At 35.9% G+C, this 18,241-nt stretch overlaps 3 protein-coding genes across 3 annotated transcripts; all 3 read left to right on the top strand.

Moving 5' to 3' along the window:
• Window positions 1-469: 469 nt before the first annotated feature.
• On the top strand, window positions 470-1,429 carry LOC112542629 (olfactory receptor 14A16-like). Its single transcript, XM_025175971.2, has one exon. The coding sequence runs from the start codon at window positions 470-472 to the stop codon at window positions 1,427-1,429; it is 960 nt and encodes a 319-aa protein (XP_025031739.2).
• A 2,999-nt stretch (window positions 1,430-4,428) lies between these two features.
• Window positions 4,429-5,394, top strand: LOC103049289 (olfactory receptor 14A16-like). The gene has a single exon (XM_025175970.2). The coding sequence runs from the start codon at window positions 4,429-4,431 to the stop codon at window positions 5,392-5,394; it is 966 nt and encodes a 321-aa protein (XP_025031738.2).
• Window positions 5,395-11,488: 6,094 nt separating this feature from the next.
• Window positions 11,489-12,418, top strand: LOC112542631 (olfactory receptor 14C36-like). The gene has a single exon (XM_025175973.1). The coding sequence runs from the start codon at window positions 11,489-11,491 to the stop codon at window positions 12,416-12,418; it is 930 nt and encodes a 309-aa protein (XP_025031741.1).
• The last annotated feature ends 5,823 nt before the right edge of the window (window positions 12,419-18,241 follow it).

Genomic DNA, 18,241 nt, shown 5'->3' on the forward strand with positions numbered 1-18,241 from the left:
ATTATGGCAATCGGAAGGCCATTATAGTCCCTGCTGTTTGGATGAAAGCCAGTTTCAACAAAACTCGAAGCTCCTTCTCACACACATTTTTGTTACGAAAATCCCATAGAGAAAATCTGTTTCTTTAAAACTTTTTAAAATGAGGTGAACATAGAAATTCTCTTGTGACCCAATTAAAACAATTTAAAGCTCTATATAGTAACTGTTGTTTAGATTAAAGCCAATGTAAAGAACGTTCCAACCCCATTCTCACCCACATAATTTGATTCAGTGCTGCTAAAGTGCGAAATGAGTCCTTTGGGGATAGTTACAAACATCCCATAGATAAAACTTGTTTCCTTCTCTCCAGCACTACCAGGTCAGAGAAAATGTTTTTCAGAGTGTTCCAATCCATCTTGAATAATGGTGCATGGAAAAGGAGTCTGATCTTTGAGTTCTTCTCTATAGACGGCACAGCCTGAATAGCATTATGGAAAACCAGTCAAGAGTTGGTGAATTCCTTCTGCATGGATTCCCTCAAACTGAAGAGCTACGGATAGCCCACATCACCATTTTCTTAATAATTTATTTGATGGCCCTTGTTGAAAATATCATCATCATCACTGTCATTGTTTGTACCCATCAGCTCCATTCACCCATGTATTTTTTTCTGGCCAACCTATCCTTGCAAGATCTTGGCTCCATCTCTGTCACAGTTCCTAAGTCAATGTTGAACTCCTTGATGAACACTGAAACCATTTCTTACTCTGGATGTCTCTGCCAAGTTTTTTTCCTTGTTTTCTTCATGCTGTCTCACTTCTTTCTCCTTGGTGTCATGGCATATGATCGTTATGTAGCCATCTGCAATCCTTTATGTTATGAGACGGTACTGAACAAGAAAGCCTGCATCCGAATGGCAACCAGTGCATGGGTGGGTGCCCTATTTTATTCAGCATTCTTTGCAGGAAATGTATTCACAGTGGAGTTCTGCTCCAGAATCATCAATCAGTTCTTCTGTGAAATCCCTCAGTTGCTTAAGATCTCTTGCTCAGACTCGTATCTTCCAGTAGTGTGGGCTCTTATCTTTGGTTCTTGTTTAGCTTTTCTCTATTTTGCTCTAATTGTTTTTTCTTATGTTCAAATCTTCAGAGCAGTTTTGCAAGTCCCATCTACCCAAGGGAAGCAAAAAGTCTTCTCTACCTGCTTGCCCCATCTCTTAGTCATTTGTCTGTTTGTGGTAAGTGGTAATTTTGCATACCTGAGACCCACATCCAGCTCCCCGTCAACATCAGATCTCTTGATTTCTATGTTCTACTGTGTGGTGCCACCAGTGATGAATCCACTGATCTACAGCATGAGGAACAAGGAACTCAAAATGGCATTTTGGAAGCTGATTCTCAATATCTGTACCCATACCTTACAGAAATATTCTCACTTATGCACATTTTAGTAAATGTTTTCAATTTTCTGGCCATTTTGCAGTATATCTCATTTTCATGGGTGAAATAGCATATACTTAACCATCTTGTCCTATACATATTAATTCAGAAATAATGTTGATTTTGATTCAGTGGATTAGGCTTTTTCCCTTTGAAGTTGATAGAATTAAAAGGAATGGAGCATTAAAATTTATTATGTTCATAAACCAATGTGTACCATTAAAGCTAACATTAAAAAAATAGAGCTGCATACTAACATGCTTTTAAGTTACTTCTGGTTTTTCCTGTAAAATAAAAAAAATGTCATCCATTCATTGTATTTTAAATTAATTATAATTTCTTGCAATATTAGTACAAACATAAATATATCTCAGATTATGCTTCTATTTATGTATACATTTCTTTAAAAATGTATTTTATAGCTGCTTAGTTCATCGTTGGGCATCCTTTTTTAGAAGGGGCTTTGTATTTTCCTGATTCATTCATTTTTTAATTTGAAATTTTATCCCTGACTAGAGACATTATTAAAAAAGAACAGCAGCAACATGGTCCTGCCTGCAGGAAAACAGGAAATAACTTATTTTCATGTATCTATAAACTCCTATTTTTATAATAAGATTTTCAGGATTTTTAACGTTATGAAATGCATGTCGTAGAAGAACCAGGATATTCCAAAGTGAGAATAGAGACAGAAAACAGGAAGAGAAGATGAAAGATGCTGAAAGCAAGCATTTCATCATCAAGATTACTTATCCATACTTTAAAAAAATAGGAGGCAATCTGACTAGAATAATAATAATAAAATGGGGAGAACAAAGTATACTGTAAAAGTTCATATAACCTTGATCATTGATGTCATTGTCCTGCTTAAATTGCCCTTTGACACAGGCTTTCCCTCTTTCCTTCCTTCCTTCCTTCCTTCCTTCCTTCCTTCCTTCCTTCCTTCCTTCCTTCCTTCCTTCCTTCCTTCCTTCCTTCCTTCCTTCCTTCCTTCCTTCCTTCCCTCCTTCCTAATTTAAAGTATATAATATCTATAATAATATATATTTTATCATAAGTTCTTTACAAAGTAGAAGTATCCAATGGAAATAATCACAGTAACAACAACAACAACAACAACAACAACAACAACAACAACGTATGTGCAAATGTGCAGATTGTGCAGATGGAGTATTTGGAAAGCATAATAAAGTTACCACCGTTATTGGAAAATTAATATTGGAATCTTAATAAGAATGATCAGTTATCAGGTATACAAACAATTGACTGAATCACATATTGAAAAAGTGGTTAAGAATGAAGAGGTCAAGATCCTGTGGGACTTCAAAATGCACATTGATAAGCATTTAGCCCATATTAGTCCAGTTATGACTATGTGTCTGTGCGCCTTCAAGACAGTTTTTGATTCCTGGCGCCTGCCTGGACTAGTTCCTGCAGTTTTCTTGGCAAGGTTTTTCAGAAGTGGTTTGCCATTGCCTCCTTCCTAGGGCTGAGAGAAAGTGACTGGCCCAAAATTACCCAGGTGGCTTTGTGCCTAAGGCAGGACTCAAACTCACAGTCCCCAAGTTCCAAAAGTTTTGCCATGAAAACTGTAGGATCTTGTCGAGGCAGACACCAGGAGGGAACATTCACTTGAAGCCGTCCACACGCACACACATATGAGATGCCTAGGGAAAAATAATAATAATAATAATAATAATAACAACAACAACAACAACAACAACAACAACAAGAACAACACAAATAAAAGGAGAACTGTTAAGTATTTTCCAACTCAGAAAAATTTGGAGAGCAACTTCACATATTCATTGAGGATTACAGCATATTTTGGCTTTCCAAATTAAGTTAAAAACTTAATAACTTTAATCTAAAGTTATTAAGTTTTTAACTTAATTTGGAAAGCCAAAATATGATTGTATTGCTTCTTTAAATTCTGCTGCTTTTTATGTGGTTTAAATAAAACACAACCTGAAGCTGTAATTGAAAGGAAAAAAAAGTCTACTAACATATTGAAAAGAAAAAAGAAAAAAAAGTATTATTTTTGGGTAAAAGTACTTTTTATACTTTTGATTCTTAGATTTAATAATCAGAGATTTGTGAAAATATTATTTTGTGTTGTTTGCTGGTAAAGGCCTTAAAAATACAATTTAAATTGGATTTATTTGTATTGGTTTGCTTAAGAATGCTACAGAAGTTGTGCAGAGTGGCAGTCTATTGCACTGTTAATAAAACGAATAACTTAATTAATGTATTAATGAATTTCTATCATCCACTTTACTAAGAAGTACTAACAGGTTTTGACATATCAGAAGACCTGTCAAGGTTGGATGGGTGGTACCTGGGGCTTTGTCTGGAATCTCTTGTTTAAAAATTTTAATTCCTTTGTCTAGGCTCTTGCCCAGTCTCTACTTCAGCATCTCATGGGCATCTTTGAAGTACTTTAGCAAATACAAACACACACACACACACACACACAGACATGCACACACACACATACAAACATACATATAGGGGATATACTATAGATGATAGATGATGATAGATGACAGATGACAGATGACAGATAACAGATAACAGATAACAGATGACAGATGACAGATAACACATGATAGATGACAGAGGATGGATGGATTTGTATTTGCCACAGACATTTTACCTATAAAACTGAGGTGAACATAGAAATTGTCTTGTGCTACAATTAAAACCATCTGAAAGACAAGTCTAGCCCTTGTTCTATGGACTAAAGCCAGTGTAAACAAAAGCTCCAAGCTCCTTCTCACATAGCTAATTTACCTCAGGGCTGCTGAACCAAACTAGGCTCCTGCAAAATGAGCCCCTTGAGGATAGTTACAAACCGCCCATAGATAAAACTCTTCTTTCCTTCTCTGTAGCAGTGTCAGGCCAAAGAAAATGATTTTCAGAGTGTTCCAGTCCAGCTTGAATACTGGGACATGGAAAAGGAGTCAAATATTTGAGCTCATTCCACAGACTGCAAAGCCTGAACACCACTATGGAAAATCAGTCAAGAGTTGGTGTCTTTCTTCTGCGTGGATTCCCTGATACTGAGGAGTTACAAATACTTCATGTCATATTTTTTTTAGTAATTTATTTGGTGGCCCTCACTGAAAATCTCATCATCATCACTGTCATTGTTTGTAGCCATCAACTCCATTCACCCATGTATGTTTTTCTGGCCAACCTTTCCTTCCAAGATCTTGGCTCTATTTCTGTCACAGTTCCCAAGTCCCTGTTGAATTCCTTGATGAACACTGAAACTATTTCTTACTCTGGATGTCTCTGCCAAGTTTTCTTCTTTGTTTTCTTTGTGATGTCTCATCTCTTCCTCCTGGTTGTCATGGCATATGATCGTTATGTAGCCATCTGCAATCCATTACATTATGAAACAGTAATGAACAAAAGAGCCTGCATTCAAATTATAACCAGTGCATGGATTGGTGGTCTGTTTTATTCAACACTCTATATAGGAAATTTAGTCACAGTGGAGTTTTGTTCCAAAATCATCAATCAGTTCTTCTGCGAAATCCCTCAATTGCTCAAGATCTCTTGCTCTGATTCTTATGTTCCAGAAGAACGGGCACTCATCCTTGGTTCTTGTGTAGGGTTCATACTTTTTGCTGTAATTGTGTTTTCATATGTTAAGATTTTTAGAGCAGTTTTGCAAATCCCATCTACCCAAGGGAAGCAAAAAGCCTTCTCTACTTGTTTACCTCATCTTGTAGTCATTTGTCTGTTTATGGTAAGTGGCAATATTGCATACCTGAGACCCACATCCAGCTCCCCGTCAACATCAGATCTCTTGATTTCTTTGTTCTACAGTGTGGTACCACCACTTATGAACCCTCTGATCTATAGCATGAGGAACAGTGAACTCAAAATGGCATTCTGGAAGCTAATTCTCCGTATTTGTCCACATCCCTTATGCAAAAATCATTCTCAGCTTCAGCTACCTATATGAACAGTTCCAGTTGTCTATACATTTTCTAGGGTCATTTCAATAAAAAAAAATCTTTAAATTCCATGTCCAGTGTGTGAATTAAATGTTCATGCTTTCTCGGAATTAAATATTATCTGTTTCTCCAGGAATCATTCCTCAGTAAATCTACCCAGAATTGCCACTTAAATCTCAATGGTAAATTATACCCTTCTGTGTATGTATGTATGCATACGTGTGTGTGTGTATACATACATTAATATATATAAATTAATTCTTTGTGACATAGCATGGAACATAAATAAACATTATTATTTCATGTAATATAATTATTCCCAGTATCAGTGTTGACTATACTTTATTATTTTATTTTTTATTAATATGACATTAATTTTTGGTTTAAAAAGGTATGCAAGTTTTACATTTTTCTGCTTAATTTTAACATGATATGGTTATTGTATCTCAATATAATTCCAGAATGGAGTCATGTATTTTTCTTGGTTTTTCCATAATCCTGCATCCATGTTAATCTTTGGAAGACTTTAGTTGGAGAGCAAGTTTCTTATGGCAGAACTTGGAATAGGACAATGGGAGTAAAAGATGACTAGGTGCAGGATATTCTAAATTATTTTTGCCCTTAGGTTTAGAAGTGTAGAGTCAAAATGTTTTATCTATGTAATTTTAAGCAGTGGTCTTTGACCATCTATTTCATGTACCCAGGAACTTTTCAGTTTTAGTTTTTAGGCAAGTAATAAACCAAAACCATAATGAGGCATAAAAGAAGTCCAATAAATTTAAAAGAAAATTATGGCTAAATGAAGGGTTAATTCTGAAATTTCATTTGCAGTCAATCATAATCAAATCAAAACTAATGTTCCCTCCCTCCAGTCCCTCTCTCTCTAATTTTCTGTCTTTTTCTTTTCCCCTCAAAACAATTTGAAAAATATCCTTGAAAGTTTTGTATCCAATCCATCAGTTTGGATTAATCAATTACAGCTGGTCTACACAGCCCTATATGAACTATTAAGAAAAGGTAGATAATCCTCATTCTGCAACATTCCTGGTTTGGCTCTATCCATGTGGCATCATTGCTCATTCAATTCTATCTTCTCCTTTCAAAATTCTATTAAAAAGAGTCTAGATGCATATCTATTTTTCACAGGGGTAAGATAGCATGACCAGTCCAATTCACTGAAATGCTAATGTTCTTGGGAGTGTAAGCATACACCGTTCAAATATAATTTTGAAGTTATTCCCAATGGAATTGCTATACCACAGGATATCATATATAAACACCTCAGATTTTCAAGAATTTTCAAAAGCCATTTTGCCCTGAAATAAATAATGACAGTAATTCTTAAGGGTAACAGAGGTTGGGGCTGTGGGGGGCTTTGAATCTGAGAGGAAAAGCTACTTTGGGAACTTTCCAAAAAACTTCGGTATGCTTTCAGCCCTAACTTATTGCTGTCGGTCTCTAATGAGGAATGGTTTGATTTGATCTGAACTTGTGTTTTAATGTCTACATATCTTTGTGTACACTGTCCCAGTGACTATGGATTACAAATCTTATTGAATGAATATGTAGAACTATTGGGACTGAAACTGATGGCTTAAAGATTTGCCAACCAGTGCTATGGTGCACATTCATGTGTACTCTGAAATACCATTTCCTTTCAAATCCAAAATGTTGGTGAGCCCTACTTCAGTGTAACATCTTTCTACTATTTTCTGTGTAACATAATTGGGGCAACTCCACTGTAGCACAAGAGTAAAAAAAAGAAAGCCTTGAGTAAACTTCAGCTCCTGATCACCACTTGGACACATCCATACACTTTGTGGGCAAATACTGTATGTGGGTTGTTTCATCCAATATGCTCCCTTCCCCCCACTAGGAACGTTTTCATCTTCCCAGTCCAGTTTATTGTCTTGGTATTCTCTGATGGCCTCAAATCCAATGACTAACCAAATCATTGGATGATTTGCTGAGCTTCTAAATGCAGATAGGTTGGGACTCTTATCAATATCTCAGTATTCATTCCAATCTATAACTCTTGCAAATTGCAGAGGAAACTTTTCTAGTGTTTTGTTTCCAAACCATTTCCCCAGAGCTTTTCACTAAGTACCAATTACATAGAGAAAGATAGACAAAGAATTCTTTTTAGATTTTTTTTATCTGCCTTTATTATTTTTATAAATAACTCAAGGTGGCAAACATACCTAATACTCCTTTCTACTCCTATTTTCCCAACAACAGCCCTGAGAGAGAGTGACTGGCCCAAAATCACCCAGATGATTTTCATGCCTAACGTGGGACTAGAACTCACAGTCTCCTAGTTGCTAGCTTGAAGCCTTAACCACTACACCAAACTTCTCTAGTTATAATATCAGCTATAAGATGGACAATCATTCTATTTCCAATCACCCCTCTTTCATCCCCTTTTATTTTTCCATCTTTTTGTACATTTCCTGCCATTATGTTGTAGCTTTTGCCTTTACAACTGCACTGTTTCCTTCCTTGATTTCCATTGCCAACACAACATCCCTGAACCTTCCCCCCTTGCACTGTATTTGCAGCCATTTACTGTCTTGCCCTTGCCCAGGGAACATCTTGGTTTTGATCTGTCAGTCTCAGTATTGGATCACCCAACTAATGCTCTGAATGCCAGCCCTTTGGAGAGGCTGCCGGTGAAAGACTTGTTTCACTGGGACAAGACAGATATAATCTTAAGGCTCCTGAAATGCAGTTTCTTGAATACTGGAAGGAGAAGTGGGAAAGGCTGGTTGCTTTGGTCAGGTAAACTTGGCTCCATGAAGTATCTCAACAATTATTTTTACAATTTATTGAAGGAAAAGCTAATATTTGAAGTTTTCAGTTTACTGAGAACCTGAGCCAAAATTCAGAGATGAATTATTGATTCTCCATTTTTCCATTAAGTATAAAGATGTATGCTTGTTCATGTGGAATAATAAAAATGGTAGTAAAATTAATAATTGAGATTTCAGACCAATCTATACAGTTAGCTACTAATTTGTAAACTTGGAAAGGGGGAGGGAGGGAGGGAGGGAGGGAGGGAGGAAGGAAGGAAGGAAGGAAGGAAGGAAGGAAGGAAGGAAGGAAGGAAGGAAGGAAGGAAGGAAGGAAGGCAGGCAGGCAGGCAGGCAGGCAGGCAGGCAGGCAGGCAGGCCATCCACAGAAACTGGAAGTTCCATCACAGTCAGAAAACAACTATTGTGACGTTGTAATGCAAGCTCCATCCATTACAGTGCAAATGCAACACAGGGGGAGTTTATCTTGAGACCCTTGGTTTTGATGAGACCAGCAATATCTTAAAATTGTTTTCGATTAAATGCCATCTCTATATGATATTGAAGACATCTTGCAGATCTTATCTAAACACAAATGGGAGCAACAATTCCCTATATTTCATGGTAGGAAACACAAGGAAATTGGATTACAGCTTCATTGAAAAGCATGATACTGTCCCACTGAGTTTGCTATCCCATTGTGGCCTCCCCAAGTCCCAAAAAATCTATGTGTATTGTGAACTCCTGTTTTTACAGGATCATATAACAAAGATATTTGAATAACATTGATAAATCTCAAGGGATTATTCATATCACAGTGGACTCTGAATAGACCCTGATATTTAAGGGCATCTGTACATTATATTATATAGGCATCTAATTTTTAAAAAATGACAATGCATAAATAACAAGAAAGTCCAGGTGCAAGGGGGAAAAAATTGCAAGCCTGGTAACAGGAGAGACTACATTAAAATAGATAAGTATCTTTATCATCTTTTTCTGCTAATTTTTAAATAATGAAAATCTAAATAGCCTCAAGCTTCTTTTTAGAGATATTATCCTATTTTATACTGCAAAGTGGGGGGCTAAATATCATTACTGTCACCTGTATGTTATATTATATAGGCATCTATAAAAAAATGACAATGCATAAATAACTAGAAACTCCACTGGAATTGGCAAAAAAAGATGATAAAGATATTTGACTATTTTGATGTAGTCTCTTCTGTTATCAGGCTTGCAAATATATAATTTACAACCCATAATTACTGGGTTGTTTGGATGTAATCTATGAAGCCTGAGATCAAGCTGTATTGCTCAGAAGATTCACCAAGTTTTCATTCAACCTGGTTTCAGATCAGTGGCCATGAATAAATCTGGACATTTTGATTTGATCTGACATTCAACATGAATCTGATCAACTCAGCAATGGATTTAACTGATGGCTTGAATCAAAGTAGAAATATAATTCTACAAGGAAATATATATATATATATATATATATATATATATATATATATATTTCCTTGTAGAATTCTTCAGCCACAGTAATGCACACTCTTGGGAAATATCCCAAGGAGTACACAAAACTTCTAAACTACAGTGCCTGCATAATACTGCAAATGGAGAGTGGAGTTTAATAACTTTTGAGAAAGGGCAAGAGAAATTGGATAAAATGTCACTGATGGCTCCATAGCATAAAACATTGCTGTTGTATGTGGAAAGATCTGCATGAATAAGGGTGGTGAGTCACTCATTTATTTTTACCTCTAATGATCAGTTATTTCTCCTTTCTTCCTGAAAATATTCAAGATAGAATTCTCTGCCCTTTACCTTGTCATTATAATTCTGGTTAAAATAGATTACAACACTCAGCTGCCTTCATAAGCATTATTCTTCAGGTAGCTTTATTGAGAATAAGAGGTGAAAATAACTTAAGTAGAATTCATTGAATTATGTTAATCTAAAAATAAAATATGAAGTGCTACCTCTACCCATACATTATTTCAAATTAGCATAGCAAACATAATTACTGGGTTGTTTGGATGTAATCTATGAAGCCTGAGATCAAGCTGTATTGCTCAGAAGATTCACCATGTTTTCATTCAACCTGGTTTCAGATCAGTGGCCATGAATCAGTCTGGACATTTTGATTTGATCTGACATTCAACATGAATCTGATCAACTCAGCAGTGGATTTAACTGATGGCTTGAATCAAAGTAGAACTTATTTATATGACCCAATGAAGGTTGTGTGTGTGTGTGCGTGTGTGGTTTCTGTTTTACCATTACAAGCAGCTGAAATAGGTTCAATATTGAAATAGGTCTTCAGAATGTCCATTTCTGTCTAGATTTTATTAAATGTGAATGTTTGAAATTGCTATAAAACTGGCCAGTTATAATAATGGTGGAGGAATCAGGCCATTTTTTTTTTCTCAAGTCCTTTTAGGACATCTCAGAAGGAACTTAACAAGAAACATTTTTTAAAAAATGATGCTAAAATGTTTATTCTATCTGCATTTACCAAACACACATTATGTGGCTAATCCTAACATGCAAAGGAAAATGATGTTCCTAAGGCTGTTAGAAATAGCAATCTGGCAGAAAACGAGAGGTTGATATTCACAGTAAGACTGAATTCACAATTTTTCAAGGCACTGACATTTTATACCTGAACACCCTCTAGATGAATGAATTTTCAAATTTCATTTCTTGAAACTCTGTTATTCTGTTTTTATGTTCTATTGATAAGGAAATGTTTTTGTATTATATTACACTGAATTCTCTTTCACAGACAAACCAGATTGCATCCCTCTGCGATGTATGAGACAAAGAAAAGGCTCCCAGGGATGTCATAGAGAATGAGGTTGGTGGCACCCATAATTGTGTAACAAAGACATGGTGGAATATATTGGGATGTATCTCTTTCAGGATTCTTCCCAATGAAAGTCTAATTTCTCTGCCCTACCATCCCAATCATGGAGACATTTTAGAGGATTTCTAAGTTGATTTTAAAGCTGGAAAAATAAATCATGGAGTTAGACTACAAATTTCTGCCATAAGGCATGCTGCTGCTAAATATATTTAAAAGATAGCACACAGAACTTTAAACTAAAGCATGGAAATTGAATCTGGAGGATGTTACTCTGTTGCTCAAAATATATGATGTAAATTTGCAGGCTAAATTTTAATGAAATTTATTTAAAAGTTAATCAATTGGTCTTCAGATCTTTCCAACCTGAATTATTTTTTTTTAAAAAAAATGTTTAACAGCTCTCCTTCTCTTTCAGAGATGCCTTGATTCATGACTAAAATGGATAATTACACATCTGGGTTTCTTCTCTTGGAATTCTCTAAGATTGGAGACATACGGATTCTGTATTCAGCTCTCCTATTGTTACTGTACTTAATGACCATAACAGGGAACTTTCTCATCATCACTGCTGCTGTTTTTGACCACCACCTTCACACGCCAATGTACTTCTTCCTGATGAACTTAGCCATACAAGACATTGGTTCAGTTTCAGTCATTATTCCGAAAGCTATTTTTAATTGTCTTATGAATATAAGGCATATATCTTATTCAGGGTGTGTTGCTCAGGTCTTCTTGTTTCTCTTCTTCCTGGGCTCTGATGTTCCCCTCCTTACTATCATGGCATATGATCGATATGTTGCCATTTGCAATCCTTTACAATATGAATTAGTAATGAACAGGAAAGCTTGCATCAAAATGGTTGGCAGCGCGTGGATTGCCAGTTTTCTCAATGCTATACTACACACTACTGAAACATTTATAACTCCTTTCTGTTCTAATATTATCAACCAATTCTACTGTGAAATCCCACATTTATTTAAGATTGCCTGCTCTTATTCATACTTGGTTCAAATTGGAGCTGTAGTGTTCACCATTTCATTAGCAAGTGGTTGTTTTCTGTTCATCATTGCTACTTATGTGGAGATCTTCTCTGCTGTTCTGAGAATTTCTTCTGTTCAAAGCAGGAAGAAAGCCTTCTCCACTTGCCTACCACACCTCATTGTCATCACCATATTTGTATTCACTGCTTGCTTTGCTTATCTAAGGCCCCTTTCTAACACACCATCAAACCTCGATTTCATAATTACAATGATGTATTCCATTTTTCCACCCATACTGCATCCATTAATCTATAGCATGAAAAACAAGGACATCAAAATTGCTCTTTCAAAAATTCAGGGGTCATTTCATTTTTTTAAAAAACTATGAACTTTTCTTGTTTGTATGTACTGTATCTAGATTAATGGTGAAGGGGACATTGGGGAGTGAAGCTAAAGTTAATATTCCTTCTTTTTTTTTTCAGAATTATTATTCTAAACTAAAAAGATGTCCTTGATCATGAACATGTACATGATCATGATCATAATCATGTACAGATGGTGACTACGCGAAATGTCACTCATTTCCTCCAAGTTCCTTAGACTCTAATTTTTGTTTTCCTTTTCAGCTTCAGAAAAAAATCCTAAAGATGCCAACATTAGTATGAAACTGGAAGTAGAGGAATTAGAAAAAATTTGTAAACAATGTGTATATTAGGGGAAAGCCCCAATGAAATACACTTGAAAGTAATGTGAATGCATATTCGCTTCTTTAGGGTATATTTGCTGACAAAATGTATATAATAAGAGGTGCCTTTGAGAAAGTTACATGAAAATATATGTTTGCACTTACATTATATAACTTTATGGAAGGACAAGTAGACTGTACTATTTAGGATCCTATTGGACTAAGAAGTTTGGCAATAGGAACTCATATCCTGGTTGCAACCTGGCTGGCTGCTGCAATGTTTGATTGTGCCTTTGGAAATATCCAGGAAGCTACAACTGATAGAAAATGTGGCAGCTAGATTCCTGATTAATCATTCCCCCATCAAGTGAGGATAACACTTATTCTCAAGTCTCTGCACTGGTTGCCACTAGATTTCTGGGGCTATAAATTTGTTAAACCCCTTTATTGTGCAGTACGAGGATGAATCAGGCAACAACGTGACAAAGTTGAAGATATGGAGAAAGAATATGCTGACCACAATAGCCCCACAATTCTGTTTGCAAATTCATCCTCTGCCATGGCAGGGCAGCCGTGCACTGAGCGGGGTGCATCAATCTGTGGGTACATACTGTGAATATGATTGCGTTTTTCAACGTGTATGAAAGAAAAAAGAATGCCCATTAAGTGTGTGTTTGAGAAAATATGTTTGCACATATCAATTTGTTTATGAGGAGCTGGTCTCCCCCATACATATGAACTGCTGAAAGTGCCCTTATAAGAAAACACTCACAGTAAGCCAGATTGACCCTGAGTGGTGACAGGGAGAAGACTCAGTCCGGAACCTGTGGCTCAGTGAACCAGATTGCTTCTATTCACCAAACATATCTCAAAGATAATATGGCTAGCATGCTGGCCTAGCAGGAAGGAATAAATAATAATAAGGTCACTCAGATGAGATTATCAAAAGCATTCCAGCATCTCGCTGCAATTTACATTGTGTCTGCCTTTTTCTTTATCTTGTCTTTGCAATGTAGTATGACAAAGGTGTATAAGCTGTGGTTCTGTTTTTGCTCAGGCTGCTCAGCAAGCTGGGAGCTCAGTGTATCCTGCAGTTGTTTGCATGCTTAATAAATATATGTTGTATCTCCAAAGTGAGTTGGGTGCTTTGTGTGAAGCAGGTTTTAGCCATAGCACAATATCAGAAATAAGTAAAACCATATTACTTGCTTTCTACAAAACTCTTTCCCCAGGAAGATTTTTTTTTAAGTTATATTTCAGAGCTAGTTTAGAAAACAGGGACATATACAAGGAAGGAAGGAAGGAAGGAAGGAAGGAAGGAAGGAAGGAAGGAAGGAAGGAAGGAAGGAAGGAAGGAAGGAAGGAAGGAAGGAAGGAAGGAAGGAAGGAGGGAAGGAGGGAAGGAGGGAGGGAAGGGGGATCTAAGCAACCATGAATGAAGAATGAAGGAAAGTGAGCTTTATTTTTAATGATAAGCCAAAAGATCAATGAACTTCAGTCTCCAAGAAGACCACCTCTACAAGGTAACATTGCCTCATCCATTGATCACAAAAGAAGAACCTCTTTAGAGAGGGCTAATTATCTATGAAAGCAAACTGCTTTTATACCATTATTGAGTATTAAAGTAACATGCTTCCTGTTCTTCAAATTTAAGAATTATTGGTCTCTGTGAGCATTCTGAATGAGGAGTAACAAAAATGAGGGCAAATGCACTTTAGCTATTAAGTTCAATTATGCATACTTTTTTCCCCCTCTAAATGCATTGGTTACTGTTCTAGAAACTACAATTGTCCTGGTGACTGTTATTAATTTCAGGTGATTGTTAGATCATAGTAGAGTATTCAGTTGCCATCCATTTCATACTTGTCCTTCCTTAATGTTACTTTTTTTTTTTAATCCACATAAATGCAAATATATATTTTCTTGTATCTTTCTCAAAGACTTCTTATAGGGTCTTTAGGAATATCTCTGAACCTGAAAAGCCACATAAAGCAGTTAAAACAGAGTCTATTTTGACAGAAATGAATGAAATTTCACATCTGCATCATCATCATCTTTTTATCTTAAGATAATGTGTCTAACACATGGGAAGTTGGTGCTATTCCCTCTATCTTCTTTTTCTCTTTCCCACTGACATACATAAAGAGCTATCCTTTTGGGCTTATGGATAAACAGTCTGATTACTTGACTATTTGTAAGCTGACTTTTCTGATTGTTTCTTATTTAAATAGTCAAATAACAATCAATTGTTAATGTAAGGTTCTATGCAGGAGGATGTATCAAATGCTCAACAGTTTGTTTTCTCTCAGTTTTTTATTTGTCCTGTAATAATTCTGTGATTGAAATGAAGAGGCCTCAAACATTCTCATGCATATTTTCTTATACATTTCTCATAGGCATCCCTATTACATACATCTTCCAAGCAATCTTGGAATCCACTAAGAATCAAATATATTAAATTATTAAAGAAATTTTTATTTGAGATTTCTCCAGATATTTTGTTCTTCATACACTTCCTTTAATAAAGATGTCAAAAGCTTGGAGTTTAATTCAGTCGCATTTTATCATCTTTTAGTAAGTTGTTATTTTGCCTTGAGGGTTACATCTGAAGCAGAAATATCAGATAAAAGATCTTGAAAAATCTTCACAGAGATGAGTGCAATCTCCTAAATAACCATTCTTGGTTAAACGTTACTTGGTAAAAATTAACCTTGCTTGGTGAAGATAATGGGAGCCAGAAACTAGGGAGTGCACTTTACCTAATCTTTATTCCTTACATCTGCTTCTTCTCTTTCTCACTGAAATAAGGGGGGGGGGGGTAGATGCACAGTTCATATTTCTTTAAAAAGAAATGCCCTCAGGCCAAGAAATCTTGAAAGAGCAACTTTGATGTCCTTGTTTCTCATACTGTAGATTAAGGGATTCATCATGGGTGGAATAATGGAATACAGTATTGTAATTACAAAATCGAAGTGTGAAGGATTGTCAGATATGGTTCTCAGATAAGCAAAGCAAGCAGTAAACAAAAATGTGGTGGTGACAATGAGGTGAGGTAGGCAGGTGGAAAAGGCCTTTTTCCTCCCTTCAATAGAAGGAATTCTCAGGACAGCAGAGAAGATCTTCACATAGGTAACAACAGTGAAGGTGAAAAATCCACATCCTAATGTAGCACTGAACAATACAACAAGTTCATTTATGTATAAATCAGAGCAGGCAATATTGAGTAAATGTGGGATTTCACAGTAGAACTGATTGATGATATTAGAGCAGAAAGGAGTAGTAAATGTTACAGCTGTGTTTAGTACAGAATTAAGAAAGCTGAGAATCCATACACTGCCAACCATTTTGATGCAGGCTTTCCTGTTCATTATTATTTCATATTGCAAAGGATTGCAAATGGCAACATATCGGTCATAGCCCATGACAGTAAGGAGGGGAAGATCAGAGCCCATGAAGAAAAGAAACAAAAAGACTTGAGCAACACACCCAGAATAAGAAATATACCTTATATTCATAGCAATATTAAAAACAGCTTTGGGGATAGTAATTGAAACAGAACCAACATCTTGAATAGCTAAATTCATCAGAAAGAAATACATTGGAGTGTGAAGATGGTAGTTAGTAACAATTGCACTGATAACAAGAATATTCCCTATCACTGTCATTACATAAAGTATCAGGAATAAAGCTATGTACATAAACTGTTGCTCCCAAATCCGTGAGAATTCCAAGAGAAGAAATACTGATGTGTGATTATTCATTTTGAATTATGAACCATGATATGCCTTGCAAGGTAAGTAAATAAATAAATGAGAGCTGTTTTCCATTCAGTTCACCTTGGAAGAGTTTGAAGAGCAACTTCAAACTTTCACTGAAGATAACATCATATCTTGGGCTGCTAAATTTACATAAAAAATAACTTTAGATTAGATTTTCCTACTTTGTAAAATTCTCCTGGTTTTTTTTTTCATTCTGTCTTCTTAAAAGAACCTTCAGCCTCTAGAAGCAGTTGGGTTTTTTATTCTGTTTTTACTGGAACTGTAATTGAAAGGGAAAGAGAGTGTGTAATATATATTGAATAGAAGGAAGGAAGGAAGGAAGGAAGGAAGGAAGGAAGGAAGGAAGGAAGGAAGGAAGGAAGGAAGGAAGGAAGGAAGGAAGGAAGGAAGGAAGGAAGGGAGAGAGAGAGGAACAGATTGTTTGAGATAAAGCATATAACTCACCATCTTTATTCATGTATTTTTTTTCTTAGTTTTTCCCATTTTCTTTGTTGATCCATTAGTGAGATTTTCTCCTGTGCAGACATTAAATGGTTTTATTCACTATCTCTTCCCTTTTTCCCATAAGATGTTTTTAAAAATGGTCTCCATTGGTAGTCTAAGATGGTCACTGTGGATTGAACTTTTTTTTAATACTCCTGGGACCATATTATTTTAGCTGAAGACTTCTACAGGAAAATCAACAACCTGATCTCATGATTAGTATACTTATGACGGGAGAAAATACGTTAAAATAGTTATGCAGTAAATTTGTCTGCATTAGATTTTAAGTACTCTATTATATTGTTTTAGTGTGAGATTAATAATGCCAAGTTATTGGCCGCTCCCATCATATATTCTCCTACTTTTTATTGTGAAGTGGGAAATTAAATATTTATTATTATTTAAACTCAATACAATGTTGTCGCTTCTAGATATTTCATAGTTATTTGTAGTAAATGAGACATTACATATAGGCCTTTTAAAAATAATGGCATAAAAGGGCGGTTTAAGCCTCAAAACTAAGACAGGCATACACTGAAAGTATTCTGCTTTGATAAAGGCAGATTAGTCTGTTTCAATGAAAAACCAAAAAACTATGTCTTTCCATCCCAGGTTTGGAGAAATCTGAAAGGATCATTAAAAATTGGCATATGGAGTCTTGTGTGAGACCTTGAACGGTTCTAACTCCTTAGTGCGAATGTTAGTGTGCCTGACTCTCTGGCAGCTCCTTAACTGTATTCTTTGGTGGCTCCTGTGCAGCTTAATATTTCCTGTGAATGGGGATGATGGCCTATAGCTAGAATTTGCAAACAGCTATTAACCCTGGTGTTTTGCTCTGAAGCAGCAGTAGGAGGATGGGTCACACAAGTGGGAGACAGTTCTTACGTATTTCATTGTAAATATACTGGGCATAAGTAATATTAAAGAAAGACATAACTGGAGTTCACCTTATGGCCTTTCAGCTGTCAGGAGTCCTATAAAAAAATGTGGAGGAACTCCAAAGCCAGATTGGGTGAAGCACTTTACTAGGGACCTGTGTGTGGAGAGGTTTTCTCTTGGGGTGGAGTAAGGAATCTATCTTGTATTATCTCTCTCCCTCCCTATCCCCTTAATTAAACACTTTTGATCTTGTGATTATGTATTTATTTATTATTAAGTCAAGTGATATGGCTACCCATCTCACTGCAGTGACTCTGGGTCGAACGAAAAAGAAAAAGGAGAAAAATCATCATCACTATCAAAATACATGAATAAAACATATAAT

The sequence above is a fragment of the Python bivittatus genome, unplaced genomic scaffold (genome assembly GCF_059951505.1).
Source record: "Python bivittatus isolate LINGU-HERP-01145 unplaced genomic scaffold, Pbiv_v1 ctg000470_np1212, whole genome shotgun sequence".
NCBI classification, from domain to species: domain Eukaryota; kingdom Metazoa; phylum Chordata; class Lepidosauria; order Squamata; family Pythonidae; genus Python; species Python bivittatus.